The following is a 14,123-nucleotide window of genomic DNA, read 5'->3' as shown; positions in this document are numbered from 1 at the left end:
TCAGGTGCACCTCTGCTGTCATATTTGGATATTAGAAACTTCCTCTTTCTGCTTGTTGGACAGTCCAGTGTTTCTTCTTTCCAGAGCTTAATGTAAATGAGTCCCTATGTAACTGATATTAACAGTGTGTCTTTGAGTCAGTGGGAAAAACTCTATATTTTCATATTCAAATACTGAGTACAAAGAGCGTGTGTGTGTTAGTACAGATGGTTATTTACTGCACAGCTGTCTGCATGAACACCAGAGAAGAACCAGATGTAAGTTTCAAACCTGCAGGCTCATTTCATGTCTGTGTACAGGTGCTGTGTGGACCACATTTGAACTGTTCCTTTTTTCTTCTTGGACAATTTTAAACAGATGATCATTTATTAAGAACAATCATATATTTCTTACAGCAGTGTGTGACAAACTAGATATCTGTGTTTAATATAAAGTGCTGCGTGTCCATCAAACACTGAAGAGCTGCTGGATTCATTGTTTCCTCCAAATGACAGAAAAGTCATTTTCATGTGACAGAGCGACGATGCAGTGGAGTCTGTTTCTGCTTCTGCTGATGGGTGAGTGATCATTTTACCAGGACTCCTGATTGTTTCCACCTCAAATCCTTTAGTTTGATCAGGACTCATTAAACAAATGAACCCTTACTGAGAAAATCAAGGACTGACCTGTAAATTGGACAGTTTGATGGGAACATGAGTTTCCTGCTTGTATCAGCAGATATTCAACAGTATTTCTTCTGTTTCAGGTCAGTGTGTCTTCATCACATGTCAGCTGTATGAGTACCACTTTATTAAAGAAGAGATGAGCTGGGATGAAGCACGGGCATACTGCAGAGAGAAGTACACAGACCTGGCCAAAGTGTTTGACCTGACAGACATGAGAAGACTTCAAGACTCTGCACAGAATCAAACACAAGCCTGGATTGGACTGTACAGCGAGCCAGGAAGAGACAACAGGAGGTGGCACTGGTCTCTGCCGGGGGAGGAATACACTGAAAATAAGACCTGTTGGGGAGATACAGAGCCAAATGATGGAGCATACCCTGAGAACTGTGTGATGACAAGCATGGCGTGGATAGATTTCCCATGTACTCACACATTTCAGTTCATCTGCTATAACGGTGAGAATATGTGGACAGTAATATGATAATACAATATTTATTAATGTTATAATGTAGTTTATAATCTGTGTTATATCACATGTTCTTGAAAGAGGCAGTTTTAAGAATGAAACAAATTAGTTGATAAAGATGTTTTTGTGTTTTTCTGTTGACTCGACAGAAACGATGAAAAACAACAAAACCTTTCATTTGACTGAGACGTCTGTGACCTGGACTCAGGCTCAGAGCTACTGCAGACAGCATCACACCGACCTGGCCAGTGGACTCGATCAGATATACAGTGAAGAGTTTAAGAAGCTGAAGAACTCTACAGCCTCGTGGATCGGCCTGTTCAGAGACAGCTGGAGGTGGTCAGATGGGAGTAACTTCTCTTTCAGATACTGGGACTCATTTAATGATGGACTAAACAACAGGACATGTGCTACGACTCTGTTGGGGAGATCAGGAAGATGGAGCTCTGCTGGATGTGACCAAAGAAAGCCTTTCTTCTGCTATGATGGTGAGTTTACACAGATTTATCTCAGCTGTTTGTCCAATAGATGAACTGCTGGAATCACTGAGAGGATTTAGGTCAGTATGTTTCTTCAGCCACTTATTTCTAAAGGCAAAGAAAGATGCCCAACGGATTCACTTTACCAAATTGACCATCCCAGCCTTGCCGTAATGGTCTATTTGATTCACCTTTTATTGTTTATTTTATTTATTTTTTATTTTCACTTGCTAGATACGGGACAGACTTGAATGAGGAAAAGAAAAGGGAGAAAGGAAGAGGGGGAAAAACAGCTGAGAAGAGGGACGGGGATAAAGGGCAAAAAAACAAAAAACAACTAAATAAGCAGACAACAAAAATGCATATATCAATCACCTGGATCACCTGTTGAGAAAGAAAAAAGAAAACAAGCTGAAGAAAATGAGAGCAATACAGTAAACAACATCACAATGATATATGGGAATATGACAGTGAATACTAAATATTAAACATTATTGTGCAGCACATAAGATCAACAGAACACAGTGTGCTTTGAGGTAGGAGCCAAAAAGGGTGTAGTTTGTGAGTGTGATCACCCGTGTGTACACCTGTGAGCATGGACGCGCTTGTTTTTTTTAAAAGGTTCCTTCATGTAATGATCTGCTAGAGGGTGTGGGGGGGCCACAGCCCCATCCTCCAGGGCATGAAGCAGGTATGGAGGAGATCAAAACTCCAGACATCCAGAGGCCCCCAGAACACAAGAGACCATGGAAGACCAACAGCGGGGCAGCCGCGCCACTGTCCCAGAAAGAGCTGAGGAGAGTCCCAGATGAGGGTTCACCCAGCAGCCGCGGAGCAGAAGCCAGGGGGAGTTGCAGTGACGCGCCCGTGAGCTCCGCCGGCAGCCAGCTGTGCCTGAGTGACCGAATCCCAGGCCGAGAGGCCGAGGGCACCCAAACCCCCGAAGTGGCCCGAGCGAGCCCCAGGCTCCAGGCCCCGATAAGCGGCTGCCAAGGAGTGAGCCGGTGTGTACCTGGACGCCCATCCCCGGACACAAAGAACCACCAACGCACCGATGTCTGAGGGAGTCCGCCACTGGCAGGGGAAGTGGTGGTGGGTGGAGATAGGCCTCCAAACCTTGGAGGACCTGAGATGTCCCCAGAGAGGTGGCGTCTGATACCCAACCTGACATATAGACACAGACATACAGGCACACACAGATACAAACATCCATTCCCACCCTCATGCTCTCATATGCACTCACTCCACACTCAACCGACGTGGAGACAGACATAAAGAGACGCTGTACACACGATCACACTCACCAAGCGTACTCTACGAACCAGGTCTAGGTACCCTTGCCCCTGGTGGGGGAAACTGCACCCAGACCCAGGTGGTGTTACCCTTTTCCCTGCAGTGGGGAGAAGCAGACCGCCCTGACTCTGCAGCAGCAGGGAGGCCCCACACTCCAGACCGCAGTCGGACGGCCAACTCCTCCTCCCAGACCCCCCGCTCCAGCAGGCAACAGAGAACGGGGGTGAGAGAAGACTCCAAACCTCCCTCCACCCGCTCATTGTAGTGTTGATGCATGTGTGTTCTAAGGTGCATTTAAAACCCAGGAGGGCATGGAGCTACCTGCCAGAGAGCAGCAGGTAAGCGCATAGTCCCTCCTGATAGCCCTCAATGTCTACATGTATTTAAAATTGAGAGGTGGGCAACGACGCCAGGGGTGAGGTGTACACCCCGATGGTAACTTGGACTCCGTGTAGCATGCCCACCCCCAAGATCCTATATGTATGTGTAATGAGGGTGTGAGTAATGTGAATGTCTAAGTTGTGGGATAAAATTGAGGCAGAGGCAGCCAGAAGAAGACAGAGGGGGGGGGGTAGCCTCCTCTGCACCCTGGTGACATACCTTTACCCCAAGGCCCTGCATGTGCGGGTGGTTGTGGTGGAGCGGGAAGAGGGAGGCAGCTGGAGATGGGGAGGGAAGGAAGGGAGGGGCAAGTGACCCCTCCCTGGGGCCAGCTGTATGGGGGTCGAGCCCCCATACACCCACCCGCCCACAACCCCAGCAACATACCAACCAGGACCCAAGCCCCCGAGGCCCAGCCAGGGCCCCAGCCCAGAGACGGAGCGCCCCCAGATCCTCACGCCTGTCCCGGACCCACCCAGGGGCAGCCAGACTACCAGGTCAGTAACCCACGTCCATCAGCACAGACCCTCCCCTAGCCCCGCTGCACGCAGCCACAAGGAAACCGTCACCTAAGAGTCAACAGAGCCCTTAATAGGCCATGACCGCTACCCCGGGTTGAGCCCCCCAAGGAAGATGCTCCTAGGGAACCCCCTGATGCCCTAAGCCTGTCCCTACCCCCACACCAATCACAACAGTGAAGGCGGGACCAAACTATGACCCCCCACCCCCACTAGGTGATGGAGCTATTCAAAGGAGCCCAGAGCAATTGATCTGATGTGGTGGCAGAGGCTGTATCAAGACTAATGTAATCTAATAGATAATTTCTATATTGGTTAGAATTAAGATTATTTTTATTTTTCCAGTTCATGAGGACTGTTTTCTTGGCTATGCATAGGGCAGTGAAAACCATATGGGCTATATTCTTTTCTGTAGTGACATTATCTAAGCTGCCCAACAAACACACTAAGGGGGAAGTTGGAATGTTACATTTCAGACACTTTGATAAGTCTTCACATATCTCGCGCCAAAACTTCTGAACTGGTGGACAGAACCAAAGAGCGTGGATATAATTGTCCGGTGAATTGGTTTGGCAGTGTGAGCAGTTGTTGGTAGACGTAAAGCCCATCTTGAACATCCGATGACCTGTATAGTGCACTCTATGTAATATTTTGTATTGAATTAATTGAAGACTGGGATTTCTAATTAGATGAAAGGTTTTTAAGCAAATCTGAGACCAGAAGTTTTGGTCTAAGTTAACTGATAAATCCGCTTCCCATTTTGCAATAGGAAGTTATATTGATTCATCTGTTTTAGAAAGCATTCTGTATATTTTGGATAGTAATTTGGGGGGTTTAAGAGTAAGAAATTGAACCACACTTGGTGGTGTTTGTAGTTCAACTTGACCCGGTTTAAATTTCTTTTTTACTATGGATTTAATTTGTTGATATTCTAAAAATCTTTTCTTGTTGATCCCATATTGTGTAACTAGTCCGTCAAATGAAATAAATTCTGTTCCTGCTAATATATGTTCTAAATATTTGATTCCTTTATCACTCCAATCTGGAAAGTTTATCATATTATTGTTTTGTAATATGTCAGGGTTGTTCCAGATAGGTGTACGTTTGCATGGGATTAATGAAGACTCCGCCAATTTTAGAAACTCCCACCATGCTGTCAGAGAAGAGCTGATGTTGATGCTTTTAAAGCATTCATGTCGTTGGATGTTTGAGCTGATAAATGGTAGGTCTGAGATCTCTAGATTATTACAGAGTGCTTGTTCTACATCTAGCCAAGGTTCATCTAAGAGGGTATGTTTTAGCCATCCTGAGATAAACTGAAGCCTGTTGGCTAAGAAGTAGTGCTGAAAGTTAGGTAGTTCTAATCCTCCTTTATCCTTGGTCTTTTGTAGTGTTTTTAAGCTTATACGTGGGGGTTTATTTTTCCAAAGGAATTTGGACATACATGAATCTAGAGATCTGAACCAATCTTGCAGCGGTTTAGTTGGGATCATTGAGAATAAATAATTTATTTTGGGTAATACCATCATTTTTATAGCGGCAACCCTTCCCATGAGTGATATGGGTAGACATTTCCACCTAGCCAGATCACCTTCTACCTTCTTTAAAAGTGGGATATGGTTTAATTTAGTTAGATCTGCAAGCTTGGGAGAAACATTAATACCTAAATATTTTATATTTCCTGATTGCAGTGGTGTAGAAGAGGAATTATGGAGGGAGCAATTAATCGGTAGGACTGTAGATTTTGACCAGTTAATTGAGTAATCTTATATTCTTGCAAAAGAGGTAATCAATTCAATCACCCCAGAGATATTGGTTTGTGAGTTTTGGAGAAAGAGTAACACATCATCCGCATAAAGGCTGATTTTATGTTCCACGTTCTTGCATTTTATGCCTTTAATTACTGAATTCTGACTAATTGCTGCTGCTAGTGGTTCAATAAAAATTGCAAACAGTGAAGGGGAGAGTGGGCATCCCTGCCTGGTGCCCCTCAAGAGACAGAAGCTGGAGGATGTCTGGTCATTTGTTCTAACACAAGCTGTTGGGGAATTATATAATATTTTTAACCAGTTTATGAAAGAGGATCCAAAACCAAATTTGTGTAAAGTTGCAAATAGAAATTTCCAGTTAACTCTGTCAAATGCTTTTTCTGCGTCTAAAGAGAATATTGTAGTTTCTAGGTTTTTACTGTATGAGTAGTCTATCAAATTAAGTAATCTACGTGTATTTGTTGATGAGTGCCTACCTTTTATAAAACCAGTTTGGTCAGGATGAATTAAGAGGGGGGTTATTTTCTCCAGTCTCTTTGAGAGAGCTTTGCAGATTATTTTAAGGTCTACATTTATAAGGGATATTGGACGATAGCTTGAGGGATATATAGGGTCTTTGCCTGGTTTTAGCAGGAGATTAATGTTTGCAGAATTCATATTTGATGGAAGTCTGCCCTTTTCTTTGATTTCCAACAACGTTCTGTAGAAAACTGGTGCTAGAATCGACCAGAATTCTTTGTAGAATTCTGCAGGAAAGCTGTCTGGACCTGGAGCCTTATTATTGAGGCGATCGTGGCTCAAGAGTTGGGAGTTCGCCTTGTAATCAGAAGGTTGCCGGTTCAAGCCCCGGCTTGGACAGTCTTGGTCGTTGTGTCCTTGGGCAAGACACTTCACCCGTTGCCTACTGGCGGTGGTCAGAGGGCCCGGTGGCGCCAGCCTCGCCTCTGTCAGTGCGCCCCAGGGTGGCTATGGCTACAATGTAGCTTGCCATCACCAGTGTGTGAATGGGTGGATGACTTGATATGTAAAGCGCTTCGGGGTCCTTAAGGACTAGTAAAGCGCTATATAAATACAGGCCATTTACCATTTATTGGGCAACCTCAGTGTACCCATAGATGTTTGTGTGTAACTAGGGGTGTATGCTGTGTGCGTCGCTTAGACAGGTGGAGAGAATACATCACTTGTTCATAAATAAGGAGAAGGAGAGAGAGAAAAAATGTGTGGCGAGATGCTCCCTGAGTCTGACTATGTGTTTGCATATTTACTAATATGAGTAGGCTTGGCTTAAGTGTGTGTATCCTATACGCCTGGGTGCGCTGTCTGACTGAAGTAAATGTGCTGCCGTTGAGCGCATGGTGCGTATGTGTCGAAATAAAGGATGTTTGTGGATGAGTGTCGAAGCAGGTGATCGAAGCAGTGAAAGAAATAAAGAAAGAAACCAAGGACAGGGGTGAGCAGCATAAAAACAAGAGGGAGGAAAGAGAGAAAAAAAACAAGAAGGAAAAAAACAAACAAACAAAAAAATGAAACATTCCAATCAAACCACTGATGGGGAGTGACGGTGTTAATTCTGCTATCATATCACACTTAAGATGCGATTTGATACCGGTAAGTTATACAGATGTTAATTTTAAGTTAATGCAAGTTAGTGTGAGTGGATAGGGAAAGGGTGTAGTGGATTCTTATCTGGTGTGAGGTTAATACAGCCACGGAGTGATGTTGGGGTCGCGGTGGAGCTGTCCGTCCACATACAGCCGGTCCACAGCGATGACAGCGCGGGAGCCCTTCTGGATGAAGCCGCATCGGATTGGGAAGAGGACCCTGCGTCGTTCCAGGATCTCTTTGGGGAACTGGTCGTTCACGCTGAAGTCCGTTCCTTTTAATTCCCTGCCGCGGCTTTTCACATGTTGCTTTTGTTTGAAGTGGCCGAATTTGGCCACAATAGGACGTGGTCTCCCGGCCGTAGCCCGAATGGCGATGTACCCTATCGAAGACGATGTTCTTCACCGTGTCCTTCGGCAGCTTTCATTTCATTTCATTTTCATTTATTTATTTATTTCACACTTGGTACAACAATTCAAACAAACCAACCACACTTTCTATCAATAAAGCACTACAACCATGTGTGAAAAGGAGCAGGAAGAAGAAAATATTCTTATTAAACCCCGCCCCCTATCTACATTCAAACTTATATTACAAGTGGGCACCAAAAATCAGGGAACAAACTAACATTAACATTTATCTCCGGTCCTAACCCAAACCAAACAACAAATTTACGATCAGAATATACCACTCCACATAGTAACAAGGAGAAAAATAAAATTAAAATAAATAAAACAAAAATTATAATGGATCCTTTTTCAATGAACTCCAATTTCATTCACATTCTTCATATTGCGTTATCGTTGTAAGCATGTAACACTTTTTAAAACAATGTAAACTTATACAATTCTTTAAATTATAATGAAGTGAGTTCCACAGTCGTATACCCCTAACCGCTGGACTCATTAATCTTTGTTGTCCTAGCTAACTGATGCTTAAAATAAAATTTCCTTTTGCTATCTTCTCCCCCTGAACACAATAAAAATACTGTCATGGTCCTGGGTCGTGCGACCCAGTGTTTTGTGTTTAGTATTCAATGTCAGTGTATTCAGTTTCACTTCTCCTGTCCTGTCGTTAGGTTCATGTGTTTCAGCTGTGCTCCCATGTGTGGCCACTTCCCCTGATCATTATCTCGGCAATACCTCTGAAAGATTGAAGATTGTATGTGGCGTTCCTCAAGGTTCTATTTTGGGATCTAAACTTTTAAATTTATATATTAATGATATCTGTGACATATCAAAAAGGTTAAATTCTATTTTATTTACAGATGACACAAATTTGTATTGCTCTGGAGAGAATTTGAAAGATTAGGTTGAAATTATGACTTCTGAGATGTTAAGATTAAAAAAATGGTTTGATGTAAATAAATTATCTTTGAATCTGACAAAAACGAAATTCATGATATTTGGCTATCGTGTAAAGGAAGATGAAGTCATTATGTCCATTGATGGAGAATTGATTGATAGAGTTACTGAATTTCGTTTTTTGAGTGTAATAGTAGATGAAAATTTATTAGACTAAAAAACAATGCACATTTTATATTTTTCATTGTTTTTCTCATATTTTAGTTACTGTATTGAAGTCTGGGGGAATACATATGAGAATACTATAAAACCTCTAAACTTATTACAGAAGAAAGTGATACGAATGATTCAGAATGTTAAATATAGAGAACATACAAATAAATTATTTATAAAATTGAAATTATTAAAATTAGGAGATTTAGTGAAATTACGGACACTATTAATTATGTTTAAGGCTAAAAATAATATTTTGCCCTTTAACCTCTCACACCATAATTATACACTTCAGAAATCAAAATAGAATGTTGTAACATATCAAAAGCTTTTTTTTAAATCAACAAATACCCCCACTGTATATTTATTATTATTGGTTGCAGATGAAATATCGTCAATGAAAGTCAACAATGCTAATGCCGTTGATCTATTTTTACGAAATCCAAATTGATTTTCATTTATTAGTTGATATTTTTCAATAAAACTATCAAGTCTTTGCGCAAAAAGTTTTTCGAGCACTTTTGAAAACTGTGACAAAAGAGACACTGGCCTATAGTTGTTAAAACTATGCTTATCTCCTGATTTATATAAGGGTATCACTTTTGCCACTTTCATTCGATCAGGAAATACTCCTGATTGTAACGAAAGATTAAAAATATAGCAAAGAGGAATACTTATACAATCTAAAGTCTTTTTAATTACAACCATGTCTGTACCATCACAGTCAGTAGATTTTTTATTTTTAAAGTTTTCTACAATTGCTACTATTTCTTTTATGGTAGTATCAGCTAAGAATATAGAATTAACCACTCTACTTTCTCCTTTCCAGGCTTCGTCATTTTTTCTAATTAAATTTGCTAAAGTGGGTCCAACATTTGCAAAAAGGAATTGAATTCGTTTACTACTTCAGTCTTGTCTTCGACAACTTGATTATTCTTAATAAAATAATTAGGGCGATCTAAGGGTGTGTTCTTGTTACCCAATACCTCCTTAAAAATATTCCAAATGCCCTTAAATTATTCTTGTTTTCCTGAAAAAGTTTATTATAGTAGTCTTTCTTGGCTTTCCTCAATATTAATACCAACTTATTTTTATAAACTTTATATTTCATTTCCGCATTCTTAGTTCTCTGTGTTATATAATCCCTATATAAATTATTTTTCTTTTTACACGCATTTGCAAGACCCTTAGTTATCCAAGGTTTCATATTCTTATTCTTATACTTAAATGATACCAATGGACAATGTTTATCAAACAAGGCCAAATATGTATTTAAAAATGCTCCGTGTGCAACGTCGACCTCATTAACATAAACCTCCTTCCAGTCCACTTCCATGAGATCTTGTCTAAACTTGTTAATTGCCTCGTTATTTCTTAACCTTCTATGACTCACAAAACCAACCTCTTCCTTTCTTTTCACATTTAAATCAAAAGTAAAAAAGACTGGTAGATGATCGCTTATATCATTCATGATGAGGCCACTCATAATATTACTCTCCAAACTATTAATGAAAATATGATCAATTAGTGTTTCTGATTTATCTGTTATTCTACTCGGCTTTATAATTAAAGGATAAAATCCCTTACCAAGTAATAATTCAAAAGAATCTGACGCAGCCTTATCATTTGCCTCTTTACAAAGATCAATATTGTAATCACCACACAAACATACAGTCTCTTTTCCCTTAGCCTTACTCAATAAGTCTTCTACTGCCTCTGTAAATAACTCAATCTGTGACCCCGGTTTCCTATATATGCACGTTACAATTACTTCTTCTTTCTATGTCCAACTCCACTGTCACAGACTCCATTACATCGTCTATAGCCACAGACATATATTCAACTTTTTTACATTTCAAATCACAATTAACAAAAAGTGCCGTCCCTCCTGCCTTCTTCTTAGTTCTGTTTACAAAGTATAAATCGTACCCTTCCATACAGAAACCCCCTCTTCTCATCTAACCATGTTTCAGACGGAGCAATTATTTGAAACCTGCCTCTCAAACTATACAGAAAATCTTTAATCAAAGCAAAACTTCTATAAAGACTTCTGCAATTAATATGAATTAATGAAAATGTATTAACTATTTCAACTGTATCCCTGAATTGCTCCTCTGTATAATATTCACATGTGACATTAATTGTATTAAGCACATTCCTTTCAGGGTCAATACCTACTTCAATATCATATGATTTATTATCTGAGTCGTCGAGCATTATGCATAATTATTCTAAAACTATTAACCTCAAAAAAAGAAAGGGATCCTTAGCAATCGCACATTCATTTATCGACATATTTTAAAGTCCGTTGATCTTGTTTTCTTCCATGTCCAATTTACAATTTCCTTTTGTCCTTTTCCACCCGAAGTAGCATCTGTTCTTGTAAAGGATGACCTAATTGTTTTTAGGCTCATAGCCATGATTGACTATCTTCAGGTGGGTTTTGATGAAGCTTTTTACCGTGGTCTCCGCGTCCTCTCCAGCGGCTTCTGGAATACCAGAAAATACCAGATTATCACGCATGCTCCGAGCTTGTAGATCAATAACTGTTTCTTTTCTTTTCTCTATTGAGCTGGGTAACATTTTCTGTGAGACATTTCACCGACTCCCTTAGCGTGGCATTTTCAGCAGTGAGCGTTTCCACCTGCTGCTGGCTGAACTGAGGGATTCTCGCAAGCATTTAAATTCCCGGTGAAGAATCTCCACCAAGGACAGCCTTGCATTGAAACTGGACATCATTGGTCGATTGACTCCAGCATGTCAACAATATCTTTGCCGGCTGGCGATGTTGTGGGGAATCTGCCGGACGAAGTCTTTTCGACGACGGCGTCTCAGGTTTGGCCGGGGAAGCTGCACACTGGGCCTTCTTCATCACGAGATCCTGGAAGCACTGATAAATATAATCTTGGAGAGTTTCTAAACTCTCCTCGTTGTTCTCCAGGGTGTTGGAGATGATTTAGACAAATGTTGTTAGTTATAAGACAATTGATAAGTGTATTTGGTAATACTGAAGCTTAAAGGAATTTGTTCAAATCTAAACTACCATTCGCTTTAATTTTCTGCCAAAATCTCCGGCGTCTGACGTCAGTTACAACACGAGTCGCTTACCTTGTCCGTCACTTACCTCCTTACGATGAAGGAGAAGGAACCGCAGCCACTTATTTCTGCATGTATGTTGAACTTCTGTCACAGGTGAAGATGTTTAGCTGATGGTTGGAACAGAGATTTCTCTGTAGAGCTGCTGATTCGTCTGAAGAATCACTGAAATGTTTTCTTTTGTTCTTCCAGTGAAACTGGACCAAACATCCAGAGACTTGAAGTCCAGATTCAACTGATTTCATGTTTTCTCTGATTTTATGGCAGATAAACTGATTCTGATCAGGGAAAACAAAACCTGGGAGAAAGCCTTGAATTACTGCAGACAGACACATCATGACCTGGTTTCAATCAGCAACCCTCATCAGCAGCGATGGGTCCAGGAAAGAGCCAAAAACGCCTCGACTCCTTTCGTGTGGCTGGGACTGCAGTACTCCTGCACTCTGGATTTATGGTTCTGGGTCAATGACAACCTAGTGTGCTTTGATAGGTGGGCTTTAGGGGGAAAGACTGAAGACTGTGGCATGTCTGCAGCCATGACCACAGGAGGGCAGTGGGTCAGTCAGAGGGAGAATGAGACATTTAATTTTATTTGTATAAAACACTAAAGTTTAAACCTAAAGTCACTTCTTAGCTGCACATGTAGATTTTCTGGGGTGAACTCTGTGTTTCTGCTCAGTGTTTACAGTCTCTGGGTTTGAAAATGACCAACAGATTTTTACCTGCAGCTTAGACATTTGCAGAGAGCAGTCTGTGTTTCATGTCCTCTCCTTTACCAGAGTCAGGAGCATCTTGGTTTCTTCCTTCATTGTTGCTGGATTGGTTCATTATTAAACTGTAGCAGGATGTTTGTTGTATTTAGTTCAGATAAGATGAAGGTTTTAATGTTTCTGCTTCATGTGCTGTAAATCTTTGTCTCACACCATTGTATCCTCAGCTTGAATTACAAAGCCTGTCACTAAAAGCAGGTAAAACCATGTTTGTGTCATGACTCCATATGAGCTCTATAATCTGATCATGTGTTCATGAAGACAAATAAACCTTCATTTAACCAAGTCTGTCACTGTTACAGCTTTCACAGGAACAAATACAAACAGCGCCACCTAAAGGTAAAACCAGGAAACTAACATGTAGCTCCATGACATTTCCACAAATGAAGATATGCAATGAAATGAGGACTGTGTGAACCAATCAGTGATCAGAGCTGCCGCCAGTTATGTTAACAGTTTTTTACCATTTTGGTAAAATGTTTTTGTCAAAGTCTTGATTAAATATAATGATGTTGTCAGGCTACTCTGCAGCTCCTCACTCCTTTGTTAAGTAACTTGTTCTGGACAAAGCAGCAGGACAGATCTCTCCCCATCTCTGTGCAACCTCTGTAAACCTGGTCCTGTTTATCTCGCTGATTTTTTCCACTCTCATTCACGTGGACCTTCATCTGTTCAGCTTCAGTGAGTCTCCAATCCACTATGACGTCCTGACAAATATCAGATTTGGTTATAAGTGGCAGCATGTCAGACTCCTCCCTCTCTGTCTCCTCCACCATCTGAACCTCAGGAACTGAGAGGAGAACACGAGACAGACAGATGTCAGTGATGGCGATCCTCCATCATCTACAGCCACTGTTGTTCGGTCATTTCCTGTTTTATTTTGATAGTTCTACTCTGAGTTCCCTGATCTTCACTCCTGTTTTCAGTCACTGTGGACAAACAGCTGTTACACTCACCTCTGACTCTGAGAGTCACTGATTTCTGTAGCAGCATGTGTCCATCCTTGTTGTAGATGGTGCAGGTGTAGACTCCACTGTCAGTGAGGTGGAGGTCTTTCAGGGTCAGACTGAGGTCTTTAGTGTTCAGTGGGTCTTTGTTCACCTCAGTGCGCCCTTGTATGTCAGGCTGACTCTGGCCTCTCTGATACGTGTGGACCGTCACATTTTCATGTCTCCACAGGCAGGTTGTCTTTGATCTGAAGGGCAGAAGGACAGACTTTTCCCCCCGGGTCACCTCCACCATCTCCACCTGCAGAACTGACAACAGAACATGAAACAGACTGACATCAGTGAGGTGGATCCTCCATCATGTCCTCTGCTGTGTAACCAGCAGCTCCTGTTTTCAGTGTTTCTCTGACTTGGAGCTGAACTGATGTGTGTTGATGTGTGAGGCTGCACAAACAGCTGTGCAGCTTTTATTCTCACTCAGCTGGAAACAGCTGGACCCACACACAGGTTTACACATCTGGGATTCAGAATATTTTTCTCACCTGTGATATTTAGTAACAGTACTTTGTGTAGCAGGATGTACCCACCCTTGTAGACGGTGCAGGTGTAGCCACCATGGT

At 41.6% G+C, this 14,123-nt stretch overlaps 1 protein-coding gene across 2 annotated transcripts; it reads left to right on the top strand.

The window, feature by feature from the left end:
* Nucleotides 1–136: 136 nt before the first annotated feature.
* LOC113009897 (putative C-type lectin domain family 20 member A) lies at nucleotides 137–12,968 on the top strand. 2 transcript variants are annotated; one of them, XM_026148525.1, is made up of 5 exons: nucleotides 137–257; nucleotides 396–557; nucleotides 746–1,120; nucleotides 1,281–1,619; nucleotides 12,054–12,968. In XM_026148525.1, exons 2-5 carry the CDS (start codon nucleotides 488–490, stop codon nucleotides 12,392–12,394), a joined length of 1,125 nt encoding a protein of 374 aa, XP_026004310.1. In that variant the 5' UTR covers nucleotides 137–257; nucleotides 396–487; the 3' UTR covers nucleotides 12,395–12,968. The 2 variants fall into 2 exon arrangements, with proteins under 2 accessions (XP_026004310.1, XP_026004320.1); XM_026148535.1 differs by lacking the exon at nucleotides 137–257 and having other exon boundaries at nucleotides 389–557.
* Nucleotides 12,969–14,123: the final 1,155 nt, after the last annotated feature.

This window comes from Astatotilapia calliptera, chromosome 3, assembly GCF_900246225.1.
Source record: "Astatotilapia calliptera chromosome 3, fAstCal1.2, whole genome shotgun sequence".
NCBI classification, from domain to species: Eukaryota; Metazoa; Chordata; class Actinopteri; order Cichliformes; family Cichlidae; genus Astatotilapia; species Astatotilapia calliptera.
Note: the sequence above shows the minus strand (reverse complement) of the source record. Positions and strands in the feature narration are given on the sequence as shown.

Coding starts and splice junctions, on each gene's coding strand:
- LOC113009897 (XM_026148525.1), top strand. CDS start 488: ATGACAGAAAAGTCATTTTCATGTGACAGAGCGACGATGCAGTGGAGT. Junction 1,121..1,280: donor TCAGTTCATCTGCTATAACG/GTGAGAATATGT, acceptor TTGACTCGACAG/AAACGATGAAAAACAACAAA. Junction 1,620..12,053: donor GCCTTTCTTCTGCTATGATG/GTGAGTTTACAC, acceptor ATTTTATGGCAG/ATAAACTGATTCTGATCAGG.